The sequence below is a fragment of the Cyprinodon tularosa genome, unplaced genomic scaffold (genome assembly GCF_016077235.1).
Source record: "Cyprinodon tularosa strain WSP-4 unplaced genomic scaffold, ASM1607723v1 ctg170, whole genome shotgun sequence".
Classification (NCBI taxonomy): Eukaryota; Metazoa; Chordata; class Actinopteri; order Cyprinodontiformes; family Cyprinodontidae; genus Cyprinodon; species Cyprinodon tularosa.
In genome coordinates, this window is record NW_024038532.1 from 772,873 (window position 1) to 791,862 (window position 18,990).

The window sequence follows — 18,990 nt, forward strand, 5'->3', positions numbered from 1 at the left end:
TAACACAAATGTAAAAACACCTCATTTTATTTCAATGCTAAATTTAGTTTAAAGTAATGGATTCTAATTTTAAAAAGTCTCTGGACCTTTACTGGTTGATGCTTTTCTTTATTCGGACCCCTCTCATTTTCAATTGGTTACCCCTGCTATAGTCAATGTTTTTGTTCTGCTAATAATTTTCTGAAAGTTTAAATAATGGTTAAAAAATGCAGCTTTTTGCAGAGTTTGCTTTGTTGGGGAAGTGGCTGTTTGTGGCTCTGTTATGGGAAGGGGTGCGAAGAAGGAGGGGCGCCGCTGCAGCTTTATCTGCCTCTGCTGACGGCAATGCAACATAAAGGGTGGCCATTGTTTGGCTTCTAAACATGAATCAAAGCAAACAGTTATGTATTTATAAAACTATAGTGCATTTCTGAAACATTCTTAAGGCTTTATTGAAACTAATGTACGATTCTACATGACAGCATCTTTTTTTATTTTGTTAGCTTTGTATAATCTAATTGATTAATTATTCTGTTTCTATTTTCACCTGCAACCTGTTAGTAAACCTGCAACTTGATTTATATTGTTTCAAATGTAAGGATCTTTACATTTCATATGCAAAGTAGTGTTTCTGATGTTGACTAATTGCCCTTGGATGGTATCTTCAATATAACACCATATGACACTCAGAGTAATACTATTCTGTATTTTTTTTTACATATTTATGATAGTGAATTACAGCTAATTCTGTTTTTCTTAAAATGTATTTTAAAAACAAAACTGTAAAATAGGGATTTCAATCAAAATCTTCAACTATGATCATGGCTTATAGTTCATGGGAAAGCACTATCAACTTCAAAGCAAACCAGCAGACATCATAAACCACAAACAATCATCGCTTAGGAAACTGGGGGTTCAGAAAGCTGTATCCAAGTACTCTTAAAAAAAGTTTAGTGGAAGGAAAAAGTGTTGCTCAAAACTGCAGCAATTGCTTCAGCCTAATTGTAAAGCAAAAGCATCTTTAGATCTTTAAAGAGACATTAATTCCTGGACGAGGCCGCCTTTTACAGTTGCCTTTTGTATCTCTGCTTGTGTCTCCTTTAACCCCACACTGGAAAAACGATTTAGAAATAATTAGAAATTTCTTAAATTAAGGGTATTTTCCCTTAATTTGAGCAGGTAAATGAGATGATTTGCCAATGGTATGACTATTTTTACTCTTGAAATAAGATATTGAGATAATATGCACTTGAAATAAGACAATGCAATTGCGTTTTCTTATTTCAAACGTACTTTGTCTTTTTCCATTGGCTAAATGCCCCTTTAACCTTCTCAATTCAAGAACAAATGCACTCATTTTAAGAAAAAAATGACTTATCTAAATTTTTATTTTATTCAGTGCAGTCGGCCTCAGCAGATGGCTGCTCACACTGAGCCTGGTTCTGCTGGAGGTTTCTTCCTGTTAAAATAGAGTTTTTCCTCTCCACTGTCGCTACAAGCATTATTAGTGTGAGGGATTGCCTTTGAGTCAACGAGTCGATGCAATAAACTGGTTTTCCTTAGATAAAACTGTGAATCAAGTTGACTGCAGGATCTGGTGAAATGTAAAGTGCCTTAAGATGACATGTGTTGTGATTTGGCGCTATATTAATAAAATGAATTAAGTTGAATAAAATGTAGATGCAGAACATGCTGCAAGAGCAAAACCCACCAGACAAACATCAGAAGTTTCCTGCCTGTGCAGAGGGAAGAGAGAACTAGATTGTTGCTTAGTAAAGTTCCTGCTGATGAGCTTTACTAAGATGCTGCACTGCAAAAATGATCTAGAAATAAGTAAACATTTCCTCAATTCATCCTTGTTTACCCCTAATTTGAGTATTTTTACTCTTAAAATAAGATAATCAGATAATATGCACTTGAAATAAGACAATGTAATTGTTTTTCTTGTTTTAAATGTAAATTGTCTTGTTCCATTGGCACAGTGTCTCCATTGCTTTCTTAATTCCAGAAAAATGCACTTATTTGAAGAAAAAAAAGACTTATTTAGATTTAAATTTCTTGCAGTGTGATTTTCCTTCCAACAGGACTGGTACCTGCCTAAACTGCCAAAACTACAGCTTTGATGAACATTACTGTGCTTGACTTGTCAGCTAACTCTCCCTACCTGTTACACATCACTGAGGCAGTAATCCATGCAAAAGTTCTCCTAAGTAACCGCTGAGCAAATAAACTGTACAATGCAAGGAAAGATGGCTATTATTTAGCCTCCTTTTTTCTCCATTAGTTGTATGTAAAGCTTTTCTAGATCAGCTGTAATTCAAACATCAAATCTTTTCATTTCTTTTTATTCCATTCATTATTGTTCTTATAGAGGATAAGATTATGAGGCTGTTGCTGCTTCATACCGTGAGAGCGGAGAACTTCTGAGCGCGTCCTGTGCACATCAGGCAGAGGAGAGCCAGAAGCGGCCAGACGCGCATCCTGACGCAGCGCAACGATCAACTCTCTGCACAATTACGCACGGTCCAAAATCCTCTGCGCTCCACCGCAGTACGAGACAAAAAAAATGGACGGAAAGAAAAGCGATCAAAAAAGGCCAAACATCCACTCTGCCTCTTTGGGAAAGTACCTGCGTTGAACAGACACGCACTGATGGTTTGTTTCGCTCCGTTTCCTTGCTTTCTTCTGCCAAACCGCTTCTGGAGAATCTCTCCTTATTTCTGCCAGGGTAATAAACCCCCCCGCAGCCCTGACCTTTCCCCTCCCCTGGTGTCTTCCCTCTCTCTCTCTCTCTTTTCTCCTTTTTCAGAGTCAGCTTCCACACCCCTTTCCCTCCATACTTGATTCTGTGGAGGAGATTCCTTATCGGGATGCAGGCAGCTGCGCAGCCGGTGGGCAGGTTGGAGGTAGGTGGGTTTGCTGCTGGTAGGCGCGTCAAACACGTCAGGTATCCTCTCCTCTGCTTTCATCCCACTCATCCAAAAATGCACTGAACAAAATTATGCAACCGCTTTTAGCATTTATTTAATCATATTTAGTTACTTTAACAGAATTGTTTTATGTCCTTCCCTGCTGACATCAAATAATTATGTTAAAGTAACTAAATAGGATTAAATAAATGCTAAAAAAGGGTGCATTTTTTTTCAGTGTGCATTTTCACTAAGACTCTCTTATAAGGTTTAGTTGATTAAATATAATTATAGTTTTTAGACAGAAGAGACAAAAAAAAACAAACCTCACCATTCATTGTCTGAATTGTATCCGTTGGAATCTCAGTTTACATTAATTCTCCCAAAAGGAAGCTGCTCTGTTCAAATGTTTACAAAATATATAGAAAAGTTATCCAAAAAAAACTAAAGCAAAAAAAAAAAAAAAAAAAAAACATACAATCTATCGAATGTTTTCTGATGATTTATCTGATCTGATCCAGACCAGATTTTATCCAGGATTTGTTTCATGCAAGTAATGTTAAATATTCAGGTGGAAACAAAAAGTAAAAATAATAAAGTAGAAAAACTGAACATATCCTCATTTAGCCAAGCATCTCAAGACACCAACCTGCTGCTGTAGCGCCACCTACCGGCCATTTTGAGGAGTGGCTGACAAAGCCAATACAAAAAGAACTTTTATTGTCATTTATATATATATATATATATATATATATATATATATACACATATATCTATATATATGCATTTTTTGCACCATGTTTTTTATCCTATACTGTTTACATTCAATCACTGCTGCACTTTATCGAATAGAAATGTTCATTTACTTTTTGAAAAGATGTACTAAACGAAATTTCATATTGTATACACCCTATGTACACAAAATGACTTTAAAAGTTGTCTAAGTTTAGACCCCCAGAATTAAAGCTTGACTGTGTAATTCTAAACAGTTTTTCCTCGTCCAACATACTAATACATTAGGATTTTTTTTTAATTATTTAATTTGTAAAGTCTGCTGAATTATAGTTTGATAACACATATTTATTAAGAAATACATGCATCTAAAATTATAGAGCTGTGCCAATAAGTGATCTACAAATCTAATAAATCCTTACATATTAAAATTGTTTGAATTACTTATCTGTTGTAGGCTATCCATAAACAACTATTTAGGTATATAGAGTCATTGACACAAAGTGAAGATGGCAACAGCAGACCAATCAACCTGACTGAGATAGCATGTAGGCCTACAGCCACTGCAACACAAAACCTAACATATAGCTTTTAAAATATAGTAAGAAAATGTTACTTGTAATAAATCATGTATTTAATGCATTATTTAAATATTGACAAAAATTATACAAGACATTATTAACTTTAATTCAGTTTATACAAAGCCATCCCAAACCTTTTTTTTTTAATAATTAGAAACGTTATGAAAAACATGCTCATTCAGATTGAAAATGTTCAGAGAACCATTTTTCCCACAGCTATCAGTGGTCTAAAACAAACGCTATGAGGCTTTGAAGGATGGATATTGAAAACTGATCTCTATTTGTTCACTGGATTGCTGATAGCTCGAAAAAAAGTGAAGCCACCGGCCGCCATATTGGTACTCCCAACTCAAAACATCAAAACAAGCAGTTTTCCACCTGTGAAAAGACGTTTCACATGAAATTTCACAGTCAGTGGATGAACTAACCAACAAAATCCATATATAGGCGGATGTATCCCATATTATAGTATGTAGGGTAACCTTAATCTGGCTATCTCGGACTGACTGGAAGATATTTTGACATTGTGTCTAATGCTAGAGAATAGAAAATAGATTAAATAGCAAGTAATAACTGTGAAATGTCAATGTAGTCATTTTTAATTCAATGGACGATGCTGTCGTTTTTGTAGTGTTTGGTATATTTCTCATCTGTAAAAGTCATGTGCTGAAACATATTGCATGTTATGTTGACGAAAAAAAGCAACTCAAACATTCTCTAAAGCCACAGCATAAAAAGTATATGGCATCACGCATGCACAATTTGCAAATAGGAAAATATTGCATTATTAACAGACACGTACTAGTAGTTCAGTCTTGATGTAAAAAAAAAATGATGTCAGTACATGTCTATTATATGTACATCATCAATTTAGCACTTTTGGCACATCAGTATTATTGTGCTCCATTAATACATGAATTTTGTTGTAATCGATTTTGTATAATATTTTATATTACATGATTTATAGACTTCATTAGCTTCATACTGACTATGCAATGTTATGTGCCTGTTTTTGTCACAAGTTACGGTAATCTACTGATGCTGTGAAACAGCCATTGTGTGTCAAAGTGATGAATTTATCTTTATTTTAAAAGTCTTAAGCAGAGGCGTAGCGAGAACATTTTTATAAGGATGGCTAGGCAATAACCAGTGTACGCTGAAGGGTGGCCAAAAGCGGATAAGCACCAGAACCTTAGGGTCAATCTATGCTGATCCAACAGGAAAATTAACAACCTCAACATCAATATTTTTCCAAATAAAGACAAACTTTACTTTCCTACAGCCTTTTCTAAAAAATAGACGCATATACAGTATTTAAACATCCATCTACATAAAAGGTATAGTGGATAAAGTTCTTTCAGGTTTGAGTTCTGGGTGGAACATCTTTTGCATTGTCATTACTTACCTACTTTTATCAATAATCATTCTGCATAAAATTGATATTCACAAGTACTAATATCTACAAAAAATGTTTATTTACTAAGTTTTTATTAGAATAGCTATTTACTTATTATGTAACTGAAGACTGGCTTGCATTTTCTCTTTACCTCATATAACACAAAATCTAGTTCCGAAAATAGCATGAATTCTGTACTTGTCATCTTTAATGTTTAATGTTATTTTATTGATGTGTATAAATAAACACAGTATTTTTGTGGTCAAGTAATTGTTAATCTATGAAAAAATTAAAATGTTTTGAATATTAAGAATATTACTGCTGCCACTTTCAGTATTATTCAGTAGTATGGGGAATAAATGGTAGGGTGGCCACAGGCTCCGATCTAGCTACGCCCCTGGCCTGAGGTCTTGAAAAATGGGCAACCAGCAATCCAGTAAATAAATAGAGATCAGTGATATTGAGCTGTTTTAAAGAGTTTAATTGGCCTCAGCAGCAATCAGTGGCTATAATATCCAGAGAACTCGAGAACGGACTCCATTTCCCATAATGCTCCACGGCTCGGTTTCCTCCAAACGCAATGACACCTACTTCCGCTTCCTTCCGTCTCCGGCGCCTGCTGCGTGGTTTAGCGGCGTTAGCTAGTTGGGTCACGCTGTTGGCCTGCTTCTTTATTAATTTACTGCTTTGGTTTGATATACACCATAATGTCGTACCACGAAGAGGAAGAAGTAAGTATTGATGTTATTTTCAGCATACTTTAAAACCGTTTTTGTCGTTTTTTTGGACGTTTCAACATGCCGATTAGCACATAGCTTCAGTGCTAGCTCATTCAGCCATGCTAGCTAGCCGGAAAGTCGTTTATTATTTATTTATTAAGCAGTTTGTGTTAAATGTATTAAATGATTTGCTTTTAACACTGGTTTATGATGGTTGAATAGAGCAGTTTCCTTATTACTGTAATAAAATGACAGATTATATCACAGCATCAGAAAAATGGTCATATATTTAAAAAAAAACGTTTTTCCCCACAGTACGATCCTTACACCTACTCAAATGACTACGATCTGCACACAGGTAAATATACTTCTATTGCACATTATTTATGAGCACATGTTTTAAATGCCACGCAGCTTGTCAATTTAGGATTTAAGTCCATTGCAAAATATCAAACAAGGTTTTATCATTATGAGTACTGTGATCACAAATTTTAACTCACAGTATATATATATATATATATATATATATATATACATTGATTGCAATTAGGCATGCATTTGAGAAGATTATTTCAATTTTCATAGCTTAAAAACAATCCAAACACTTAAAACCATTAATTGTTATATAAAAAAAGGATTCTAAAAGGAATTTCTGGAACATTTAATTCAATGTAAGTATAATCAGCCAATTTGCAGCAATTTTAAATCTCCTAACTTCACACACATACCTATAAACTTTTAAAAGATCTGATTAGGTGTTATGATTCAGACCTGGTGCTGCAGAAGCAGCTGGTTTAGATGCAATGTCAAATGTTGACACATCAAGGCGCAGCAAAAGGTCCTGCAGCACGTTTTGAACAGAAGGAGCAGCTCATGAGCTTCTGACGCTCTTGAGGTGCTTCAAAAGTAGCAGCTGCTGGAGTTGGAGAAATTTAACTTTCCTGATCGACACGCCTCATCAACCAATCAGAGAAGCTGATCTGGGAGCTGAAAGGGAGACAGAGGCTACGTTCAGACTGCAGGCCTTGATGCTCAATTCCGATTTTTTTGTGAAATCCTATTTTCTTTGTGTTGCCGTTCACGTTTCCAAATATATGCGACTTGTGTGTGATCTCCTGTGTGAATTGCCTTGATACAACCTAGGTGTCCTGCATGCACAGTAAAGGACGTAATGACATCACAGGCCAGCGTGTTCTGTGTTTACGGAAGTAAACATGGATGGTAGTGCCGGGGAACATCTAGTGAACTTTCCCAACCGTAAAAACACAATCTTTTCAAGATGGTTAAACATAAATACTGCATCACTTTCCGGCGTGGTTGTTTTTCTTGCTGCTTCTTCATAGCAAGACCCAGAATATTGATCTTTGTCGGGTATTAATGGTGTTCAGGTCGGATGAATGCAACCTGGCTGTTCAGACACCGGTCGCATTAGAAAAGATCAGATACGTATCGGATTCACAACCACATAGCCAAGTGGCCTGGATCGCATTGGCAAAAATCGGATCTGTGCTGTTCAGACTGCCATGAAAAGATCAGATGCATATGGGCAAAAATTTAAGTCACTTCAGTCTACAGTTTGAACATAGTCAGACACAGCACTGCGGAGGCAGAGCGCTATGATTACTCCCGTGAAACAATTTATTAACGCCAATTTATTAAGCCACTTTAAGTGACCCTAAGTGATCCTGTCTGCAGGTGACCCTAAAGCAGATCTTGCGTATGAGAGACAGTATGAGCAGCAGACCTACCACGTCATTCCAGAGGTGATCAAGAACTTCCTCCAGTATTTCCACAAAACCATCTCCGACTTGATCGACCAGAAGGTTTATGAGCTGCAGTCCAGCCGGGTTACCAGCGAGAGCATCGAGCAGAAGATCTACGAGATCCAAGATGTCTACGAGAACAGGTGAGCTCCTTTCTTAGCCACGATGGAGACAGCTGAGGAGCGCTTGTTTGGAGGCGTTCCGTTTATCTTTATCTGGTTTGGCTTCCAATCAGCTGGAACAAGTTGACTGACCGTTTCTTCAAGACTTCGCCCTGGCCTGAGGCTGAAGGCATCGCTTCGCTTGTTGGAAATGGTGAGAGATGATGGGGTTTATTTATGCGCTGACTCTCATCTTAACGCCCCATTAAAATGCTGAATGTTGTCCAGATGAAATATTTACGTGAAAGATGGTCTTTGTCTTTGCTGCAGATGCTGTGTTCCTCATCCTCTATAAGGAGCTCTACTACAGACACATCTATGCTAAAGTCAGCGTGAGTATCTGAACATGTGGTTTTCATCTTAAGCTAAAAAATGAACTGCAACATATTGAAGATCCTCTGATATTTTGTTAGAATGATGATATTTGTGTCTATTAGGGTGGACCTACCTTGGAGCAGAGGTTTGAGTCCTACTACAATTACTGCAACCTCTTCAACTACATCCTCAGTAAGTGCATCGTTTTAGCAGACTGTAGGATGCCTGTCGATGCATCATCTGTAAGAGAATGTTTGACTTTGAACAGATGCAGACGGTCCGGCACCTCTGGAGCTGCCAAACCAGTGGCTGTGGGACATCATTGATGAGTTCATCTACCAGGTGAGCAGCAAAATAGGCCTTTTAGCTCAGTTTATAATGTCATAAACTGGTTATATGAGTAGAAAGAGACCAGATCATGTTTTTTCTGATTGATTTTGAGCTAAAATGTTGAAACCTTTCCTTCACAGTTCCAGTCCTTCAGTCAGTACCGCTGTAAAACGGCCAAAAAATCGGAGGAGGAAATTGAGTTCCTGAGGAGTAACCCGAAGATCTGGAACGTCCACAGCGTCCTCAATGTCCTCCACTCCCTGGTGGATAAGAGCAACATCAACCGACAGCTGGAGGTCTACACCAGCGGAGGTAAACCGGTGTTTTAAAAACAGGATAACGACGTCCGGATGATTTTAAGTCTTAACATCTGGCCTAAAAGTTGTGAAGATACAGAATATATAAGGTTGCCAACGTTTACCCCACTGGTTGGATGCAGGGGACCCAGAGAGCGTGGCTGGGGAATATGGACGCCACTCTCTGTATAAGATGTTGGGGTACTTCAGCCTGGTCGGCCTGCTGAGGCTGCACTCTCTGCTGGGGGATTATTACCAGGCCATTAAAGTCCTGGAGAACATTGAGCTCAATAAGAAGGTAAGGGAGGAGCCTGCTGATGCAATGTGTGCTTCAAGATCCAACATGTTGAAGATTTTCAGTCATCCAGGTCATAGTCATTCCAAATAAGTTACCGTATTTTCACGACCATAAGGCGCACCGGATTATAGGGCGCGGGTTTTATATACTGGTACATATGCTCTATTACGTTTAAATACCTCTACTGCGTATTTAAAAATAGAGCGGGAGCAAAACTGAGTATGTTTGTATTATTCAAACCCATCAAAGTCATCTTCCTCTGTTTCTGAATTAAACAGCTGCGCTAAATCAGACATGCCAATTTCCCCTTCTTCGCTGTCAGTCACTTTCGCGGCTCCTCGGAAATGATGCCGGCTTTTGCGAAAGCTCGAACAACAGAGCCAGCAGACACGTTAGCCCAAGCATCAACAATCCTTGCGCAAACTGTGGCGGCTGGAAAAATGGCACCGTTTCATAAAACGAAAGCACCACGACGGTAGCCTGGTGAGACCATCCTGATCTCGCGAGCTTTCAAGGTTTCACTCGCAGATCAGTCTGGAGACTCTCCGTTAAAGAAAATTTGGAGTCGTTCACCAAACGAATGTCCAATCAGCGTTGGCTTTGAGGCGGGTTGAGGTGTGACGCAACGAGAAGTGCCACAGTTCAGTCTAAAGAACATGGCGGCTTCAGCCGATGAAACTAGCGTTAGCGTGGCTATCGAGCAAGTTTTATCGGAATTACAGAGTATTTCTTCACTGAAAGAAGAGCAAAACACTGCTCTGGAGGCTTTTCTCAGAGGAAAAGATGTTTTTGCTCTTCTCCCGACTGGTTTGGGCAAGAGTTTGATCTATTAATTGGCTTGTGCCTGGCTTGAGGTTGTGTTTTCGTCGTCGCTCTGTTAGTACGTCATATGCTTCGTTGATCTGATTGGTTTATTTGGCCCGTCTATCACCAACATAGGCCAATCAGCTAACCAGTATTTTCGCCCCTTCCCAAAATTACTTCAACGAAAGGTTTCCAGATGGATATGCGGAGCAAATCCATCTGGCGGAGTCAGGTTACCACGATGGGCCTCCTTGAAAATGTTAAATTTTCATTTCTTCCACTAGCGTTACTGCTTTTAGTCGAACAGCGACCGTCGAAACGCTGGCCCCACTCGTTCTTTGCTCGATGATCCACCGCTCGAGTCTTCCCTCCAACTCGGGCCACCTCGTCTTATGTCCGCGCAAACTCAGCTTTGTCTTCTTCACCTGTCGGAGTTAGTTTTTCATCTTCCTCCACTTGCGAACCATCTGTTCATTAATCTTGAATTCTCTCGCGGCTGCTCGATTTCCATGTTCCTCTGCGTAGCCGATAGCCTTCAGTTTAAACTGTGCTTCATAGGCGTGTCTCTTTGCCATTTTCAGGGTTGTTATGACAACAATGTTCTGCATAAAGCACATACCTGTTCTTTTATACACAATCCACGCCCACACTTCCCCCTTTAACGTTCTCATGGCGGTATCAACAACGTCCGCAGTAACAACACACATAGAGCGCACTGCAGATTTTCAGGGGGAAAAAAGGACGTTTATATGCGCCTTATAGTCGGTAGGAAAATGAACAATCTACTGGAACAATGGACGTTTCGCTTCCCATCCAGGAAGCTTTTTAAATTCAAAATGTCAGAAATAGCGTTGAGTTCCAGGCTTTATAGATCAGCCCAACAAAGCCTCGTTTTTCCTAAGAAAATATTTCTGCCATTTTGAATTTAAAAAGCTGCCTGGATGGGAAGTGAAACATCTTCAAATTTGGAAAATAAAGTCAGGTGGATTGTTTTTTAACCTTTTTTTAAATTCAAGATCCTCCGTTCATTGTATTCCCCCCTCCCCTCCTGACAGAGCATGTATTCCCGCGTGCCGGAGTGCCAGATCACCACCTATTACTACGTGGGGTTTGCCTACCTGATGATGCGCCGCTACCAGGACGCCATTCGAGTGTTTGCCAACATCCTTCTCTACATCCAGAGGACGCGGAACATGTTCCAGAGGTCGACGTATAAATATGAGATGGTCAGTAGGATCTCTGGGGTGACTGGGGTCTAATTGTAACGGCTGAGAAAGATCTCATTGAAATGTGTGAAATGTTTTAGATCAATAAGCAGAACGAGCAGATGCACGGCCTCCTGGCCATCGCTCTCACCATGTACCCGATGCGCATCGATGAGAGCATCCACACCCAGCTGAGGGAGAAGTACGGAGACAAGATGCTGCGTATGCAGAAAGGGTAAGAAATTTGTTTAGATCTAGAACTGCACCCAGTGGATAAATAATGACAGGATTATCTGATATTTCTATATCTTTATCCTCTCTTAATGCCGTCTGTCTTCCAAATGTTGTAATAGAGAGATGCTGTTTGTTTTATATGGAAAGAGGAAGCATGGAGACTGGATTTGGTTTTATATTTGTCTTCAGGTTAGGGAAATATTAGGGCTAGGCTACAGATTTTTTTATTTAATTTCTTTTAGAAGGAAGTTGTAACATTACGAGAATTAAGTCATAATAAAACAACCCGTTTCAGCTAGAAAGCTTTGAGCTCCGCCCAGCAGATGACGGCCGACCAGCTCCACCAATCAGCAACCTGAGTCCACTTTGAGATCCTGCCCAGTTTGATGCTGCTGCTAAAAGATTTCCTTATTTGTCAAACCGATGCTAAAGTATAACTTCACATGTTAAAACATTTTAACCAAAGTCCTGAATCGATTCGATTTTAATTCATACGGTTCTAAATCGATTAATTTAGATTCAATCTGTTTTTACAATAATGAAAGTTGTCTTTCAAAATATTGATGTATTTTATTTTTTTCTGTCACATTAAACACAAAGTGCAAACTTGTAAATCAGACAATTTAAACTTGAGATGTGAACAAAAGTGTCTCATAAGTGCAAACTTGTTTGTGAAAAGTGAAAAGGCGAAGCCTCACTCGAGCGAGCAGACGTGACACAGCAGACGTGCATGATCCGCATTATCTCTACTGAACAAACCATATTTGCAGCGTTGTCTGTAAAAACTACAGGGTGTTTGCTGCTCAGCCTCCATTTGTTAATGTCTTCAGGCGACCTATTGGCTATATTTGCAGCTCTCTGGCTTGGAGTCATCTTAAGTAGTGTTGCGCCGATGCCATTTTTTGGCCCCGATACCTGGCTGTGCAGTATCAGCCGATACCATAATAATGTAAAATAATTACCATCATGGCTTTGTCAAGCTGCTGCCTACCTTTGTAAAGCAGGAAAAAATCTAATACAAAGTGAATCCAGTAGAACTTTTTAATAAAAAGTTCTACAGGATAATAAAAATAAAAAGTTTTTATTGCCTACCAGGAATGGGTGACAATTGTTGAATAACCTTATGGCTCTCAAAATGGTAACGGTGCCCTATTTGTTGGTACTCACCGATACCACCATTTTAGGGCAGCATCGGGGCTCCGTCCGATACTGTTATCGGTATTGGTGCAACACTAATCTTAAAGGAATAGTACACCCAAAACATGATTAGCCTTCATTTTCTACTCACCCCCATGCTGAACAACACTCTGGAGTACTTTTTTGATATCTCAAATGCATCTGGAGATCTGGGAGGCTTCTTGCTGTCTGCTGACATTCAAATAATGGAGGTCTATGGCGCCCGAGACAGAAAGGTCCATAAAAGTCCACAAAAACGTGTCAATATTCCTCCATACTGCTCGTCCAATGTATTCCAAGTGTCCTGAGTGGGTAGCGTCCAGAATTTACTCGAAACGAAGTCATTTAGAATGTTTTTAGAGCATAAACAGAACTCATGCTCTTCCTCAACACTGAAGTCCTCAGACATTTTTCTTTCGTTGTTTCTTTCTTTGCACAGATAAACAGCACATTTCTTCTTCTACGCTTGCATTATTGGCAGAGCAGACGATGAATGAGCGCTTTCATCTGGTTTGGTCTGCCGCGGTTTCCGCTTTGGTGCTCATAGTGTCCATAAAATGAACTTGGTGGTTGGATTGTGGAGAATCTAAGCTTTTTAATTACAATGAATTAATTGTTTCAGCCCTAATGGGGACTCTGTTCAGGTTAGGAAGGAGACATCTGAAATGTGCATCTCTAGGTGAAAAGGTCATCCCAGTTTATCGCTGTTTGTTTCATCTGTGCTGTGATGCGTAGAGATTCGTTTCTTCACAGTCTGGGTTCTGTTTCCCTCTGCAGAGATCTGCAGGTGTTCGAAGAGCTCTTCAGCTTCGCCTGTCCTAAGTTCCTGTCTCCTGTGGTGCCAAACTACGACAACGTCCACCCCAACTACCACAAGGAACCCTTCCAGCAGCAGCTGAAGGTCTTTGCTGAGGAGGTTCAGCAGCAGGCTCAACTCTCCACCATCAGAAGGTTTGGCAGACCGGATACCAGGACTGACTCTAGCTCCTCCGTCTCTCCCGCTGACGATTCAAGAACTTTCTCTTTCCTTGCCAACAGTTTCTTGAAGCTGTACACCACCATGCCAGTGGCCAAACTGGCGGGATTCCTGGACATGACGGAGCAGGAGTTCCGCATCCAGCTGCTCGTCTTCAAGCACAAGATGAAGAACCTGGTATGGACCAGCGGCATCTCGGCGCTGGATGGAGAGTTCCAGTCTGCCTCTGAGGTGGACTTCTACATCGATAAGGTAAACGGCGTTTCTGCAGCGTCGTCTCTGAACGACACTGTGAAGGAATGTTTGCCTCCTAGTAGATTTCTTCTGTCTTTGCTTTTTTAGTCAAACACGAATCTTTCAGATCAACAAACATTTTCTTATTGAATAAATATAACTGGAAGACATGGAACAGATTTATATAAACCAACCCGACTGTGAACAATGCTGGTGAAGATTCTCATGCTACGTTCACACCGGAAGCAGCAGGCGCAGCAGAAGCAGTGAGTTTACATGCAAAGGCAATGGTTGACGCGGGTCAAGAGGCAGCAAAAGGTCCCGCAGCGCGTTTTGATGCTCGAGATGGAAAAATTGAACTTTTGCTGCTCGACGCTCCGCATCAACCAATCAGAGACGCTGATCTTGGGGCTGGCAGAGAGACAGACGCATCGCTGATGACACAGAGCGCTGTGATCGCTCCTCTGAAACAGTTTATTGACGCATAAATTAACTTAAAATGCAGAAATCTGCCGGCAGAATATGTTCGCTTTTATTATCCTGGTGTGTGCAGTTTAGATTATTTCTGGCCGCTGCGGTGAACTGCGGCCAGAGGCTGCTGTTGAATGGGATTCCTACTGACAGCGCACCGCTGGTATGTGGGGGTCTGAGCGGCTCCGACAGAAATAATATTGGAAGGTAGGATGGTAATCTGGATGAACTCACTGCACTGATTAAGTTTTCAGGTGGATTTTCTCACTTAAAAACATATTAAAACTAATTTATTCCCACTGATCACAGCAAATATAGCTGCAAGGCAAAGAAAGGATAGAGAAGCTCCGCCCAATGCGCGTCAGACACGCTTTTTCACCGCGCAGCCAGAGCAGCAAAGCTGCTTCAGCCGCGCGTCAGAACTAACTGGTACAAGCAGCAAAAATGAAGCAGCAGACGCGTGAATGTAGCCGTACTTTGAACGGCCGGTTCACACCGATGTCGAGCGGTTGAAGTTCCTTTGTCAGACCTCCCGGAATAACAGCAAGCACAGCGTTCATTTGTTTCACCTTGTTTTTCACATCGGCTGTGAGATGGACATGCATGGAGTCCCAGATTAACAGCGATGGTGATGAGTGGAAAAAACTGCCTGGTCTCCTTACATACACCTCCCTCAGCCACGCTTTCATCATCTGCATAAAGCACATACCTGTTCTTTTATCCACAATCCACGCCCACACTTCCCCCTTCAACGTTCTCATGGCGGTCTCAAACGTCCGCAGTAACAACACACATAGTGTGCACCGCACTATAGGGCGCCGCACATTTTGAGGGAAAAAAGACGTTTATATGCGCCTTATAGTTGCGAAAATACGGTAAACTTCCTTTACAGGGGAACAAAAGACCTCGCCTATTCAGCCAGGCCAATAATTCCCTTTAAAAACTCACCTTTCAGAGACATAGACAGGTATGGGGCATTACAGGCTGACAGAAGAAGCCAAACTAACCCTTTTCCAAAGGGGTGAATCCGTTCGTCTGTTTCAACCTGCATGTTTTTAAGCCAAAACAAGGATTTGTTTTGGTCCACTCTATAAGAGCCTGGAACTCAACTCTATTTCTGACATTTTGAATTGAAAAAGCGTCCTGGATGGGAAGAGAAACGTCTTCAAACTTGGAAACGACGTCCAGTGGATTGTTTTTAACTTTTTTGGAAATACTGGTTGAACAGCAGCATCAAGTTTTTTATTACTGTGATGTTGTTACGCCCACCAAGGACACAACATATTTGAGGACACGAGACAAAAATGAGGGTTCAAAAAAAGATATTTTATTAATAAATTCTCTCCGTTTTAGTTGTTCTTGATTCGGCTTCTTCAGATGTTCTGCGAAGAGAAAAATAGTTAACGGCCCTCAAATCCCGTGCCCCAAAAAAATAAGAAAAGAAGCCCAAAGTAACAACAGAAAGTTGGACCTGGCAGGCCGATCAAACAGAATAAAACGGTACAGCAGGGGGCCAACCCTATACAGGGCCGTCGAAGCCCCTACTGGTACCGGACTAAAGGCAAAAAATAACCTAAGCGAAAGAAAAATCGAAAACAGGACTACCGGTCCCGCCAGGCCAAAAACCTCAAGAAAAAAGTAAGAAAAAGGTAACAAAAATACCACATGGCAGGCTGGAACGTCCGCTGCAGGCCGCAGCGACAAGACAAGTGCGCACCGCGCACAATGGAGCAAAAAAAACAGGTGGGAAGTGGCGTCCAAACGAGGTTGGAAAGGAACGCGAAAGGAACGCGCTAACGTGCTGAAGGCCAGCCTATTTATAGGCGGACGACAGCACCACAAATTAACATAATTGATTTACTAAAAGAATCCTAAAATATATTAACAAAAGATCCTTCAACTAAAGTTTATAAGAAAACAAAGAAAAGAAATGGACAAAAATCATAATGTGCCTGGGGCACATAACAGATGTTTAAAATCAACGAGTAACTTTGAGCCACTCACTCCTGCAGAACCGTTTTAATGCTGCAACATTTTAGTGTTTATGAATGCAGACTTTGACTAGGACACTCCAGAAGTTTATTATGTTGAGCTGTTCAGAGCTGGGATTTTTCTCTTTGCTTTGGATCGTTGTTCTGACATCATTGTCTTACCCTCAATCCAAGTATCTGCAGATTGTATCTCCTGATGTTTGTTTCTTCACCTTTTGTTGGGTCTACAGTAAAAATGCTATCTAGGGTTGGAAAGCAGCTCCATGCCGAGTCCATTATGAAACCCCGAACATTGAAACAAAGATTGAAAACTTGTGCTGATGTTAATATCAGAAAATACTGCTGTTAGGGCAAATTACTGATATATCATTTAAACATTCCTACCTTTTTCTCACCCTTAGGAAAACAAACGTGTTGCTTCTTTGGTTTTAACACCCACAATGCTTTGCTGTATCACTGTCAAATACTGAGACAAACGGCAAATGATCAATCAGCTCCAACCCACCGCTTACGTTGAAAACAGTAACAGGATGTAAATAAACATCTGTTCTCAATATTAGCGTGTTTCTGTTAGGCGATTGGCGGCCTAGTGGTGAGGGCGTAGAGCTTGGAATCCAGAGGTTCTGAGTTTGAGCCCCACTCCCACTCACTGCCACTCTGGCTCCATGACCTTTAACCCCAGGTGCTGCACAATGGCAGCCCACTGCTTCCCAAGGGGATGGGTTAAATGCAGAGTTAAATTAAACATAAAAAAAAAAAAACAGCAGGATAGCGGCCCTCAAGGAACGACTTTGGTCATTTCTGGTTTAAACTGACCACAAACTTGGAAATTAGTCTCAGAAATACACAGAAAATTGTGATAAAATCGAAATTATCATATTTTAGATTATAGCTTTAGCAAAACCTTATACATTTCTTCCATATCTCCTGCCCCGACGTTTGTTTTCCTCAATCTTTCACAAATAATTTAAACAGCTCATTGTTTACCTGGAAAGGACGCTAAGCTTTTACCAGAGAGATGGGCTCCTTTAGATTTTTTTTCCCCTAATTTTTGCCCAATTCAGCCCTGCTGGTTCTAGATGCTTCCCTGCTTTCTGGAAGTTCTCAGATTATTCTTAAAAATGCAAAAACAAAGAAATCTGTAAGGACGGCAAAAGATTTCCCCCCTCTGTAAATATTAATGAAGCTGAAAGATGGTGAAAAAAATCCCAGCTGCAGGTGAGCTTGACTCTGAAATCGGCTTTAACACTAAAATACATCTTTGTGGTGAAAGCTTGATATTTATTCCTCTTTTTTCTGCATTACAAGTTGAAGTTCTGTGACTTTTGTTTAACTCCTCCAACAGGACATGATCCACATCGCCGACACCAAAGTTGCTCGTCGGTACGGAGACTTTTTCATCAGACAGATCCACAAGTTTGAGGAAGTAAGTAGAAACATTTTAAAAAGGCTGGATTTGATCTAATAATATCAATCTATACAAACAGACAAAAGGTAAATCAAATCCTCTTTCTTCATCAGTTAAACAGGACGTTGAAGAAAATGCCGATCACTGGCACCACGGCGGCAACAGGAGCTGCCACAAGCCGATGAGTCTGAGGAAAGGAGATGAAAAGAACCGAATCTTCTTTGTTCCGGTTTGGTTTCATCATGAAAACTTTTCTATGTGACAATAAAGGAAAGTTAAGGAGTTATCTGATGCTTTGAGTGTTTGTGATACCAGGGTTCCCGCGGGTCCTTAAAAAGTCTTAAAAGGCATTGAATTCTTCACAATAAAGCTTTAATTGGTATTAAAATTCTTCTTTCGTAGGTCTTAATTTTTAAAACATCATAAATAGGATTATTTTTATTATGATTTATTTTTGTAATTTAAATAAAACATTAAAATTGACCTTTTTTTATTTATTTGAAAAAAATAACGGCTCGCCATTATTGGTTCCGTCCCGATAGCGGAACCAATAAAATCGTTGTTGCGGCCGGGACATTTGGGAGATGCACCATTAACTTTTTGTCTGGAAAATATGAGCAAGTTTAAATGTAACCAAAATTGTCTCCAGCCAAGAGTTTCCTCCATGGATAAAACCAGGGAACATACATGAGGCTCAGTGGATTTAGTGCAAGAAGCGATTCAACGATGGAACGATGGGAATTAAGGCAGTGGAGTCGCACATGCGAAGCACAAAACACAAAGCGTCGAAATGGAGTTACAGAGAAACTATTTCTCAGTTTAGTTCCACCCTTGTCTCTGCAACGCCTCCACTTATCACCAAATCAAACATACTAAGAAAACCATACAAAGAAAAATAGCTGCAAAAAGACTTAGCACTGGTTATGTTGGGGCTTTAAAACTGATAGTTTTGTTTCCTGCTAAAACAAAGTTTGTAAATTCAGTTAAATAATTGTTCAAATATATCTGTCAT

The 18,990-nt window shown here is 40.0% G+C and overlaps 2 protein-coding genes across 3 annotated transcripts in view; one reads left to right on the plus strand and one right to left on the minus strand.

Moving 5' to 3' along the window:
- The window catches only part of smoc2 (SPARC related modular calcium binding 2), a 70,181-nt gene extending 67,447 nt beyond the window's left edge, over positions 1–2,734 (minus strand). The window contains exon 1 of one of the 2 annotated variants that reach the window (XM_038281423.1): positions 2,385–2,734. In XM_038281423.1, coding sequence (XP_038137351.1) covers positions 2,385–2,459 — 75 coding nt within the window. In that variant the 5' untranslated portion in view covers positions 2,460–2,734. The remainder of the gene's footprint in view (positions 1–2,384) is intronic. The other variant, XM_038281424.1, reaches the window with a different exon arrangement.
- Positions 2,735–6,174: 3,440 nt separating this feature from the next.
- Positions 6,175–18,264, plus strand: LOC119781074 (eukaryotic translation initiation factor 3, subunit 6 interacting protein). Its single transcript, XM_038281426.1, has 15 exons — positions 6,175–6,328; positions 6,632–6,674; positions 8,012–8,222; positions 8,315–8,394; positions 8,511–8,572; positions 8,678–8,747; positions 8,824–8,897; positions 9,026–9,197; positions 9,325–9,479; positions 11,339–11,509; positions 11,590–11,723; positions 13,676–13,849; positions 13,937–14,126; positions 17,916–17,996; positions 18,092–18,264. The coding sequence occupies exons 1-15, from the start codon at positions 6,305–6,307 to the stop codon at positions 18,161–18,163; spliced, it is 1,713 nt and encodes a 570-aa protein (XP_038137354.1). The 5' UTR covers positions 6,175–6,304; the 3' UTR covers positions 18,164–18,264.
- Positions 18,265–18,990: the final 726 nt, after the last annotated feature.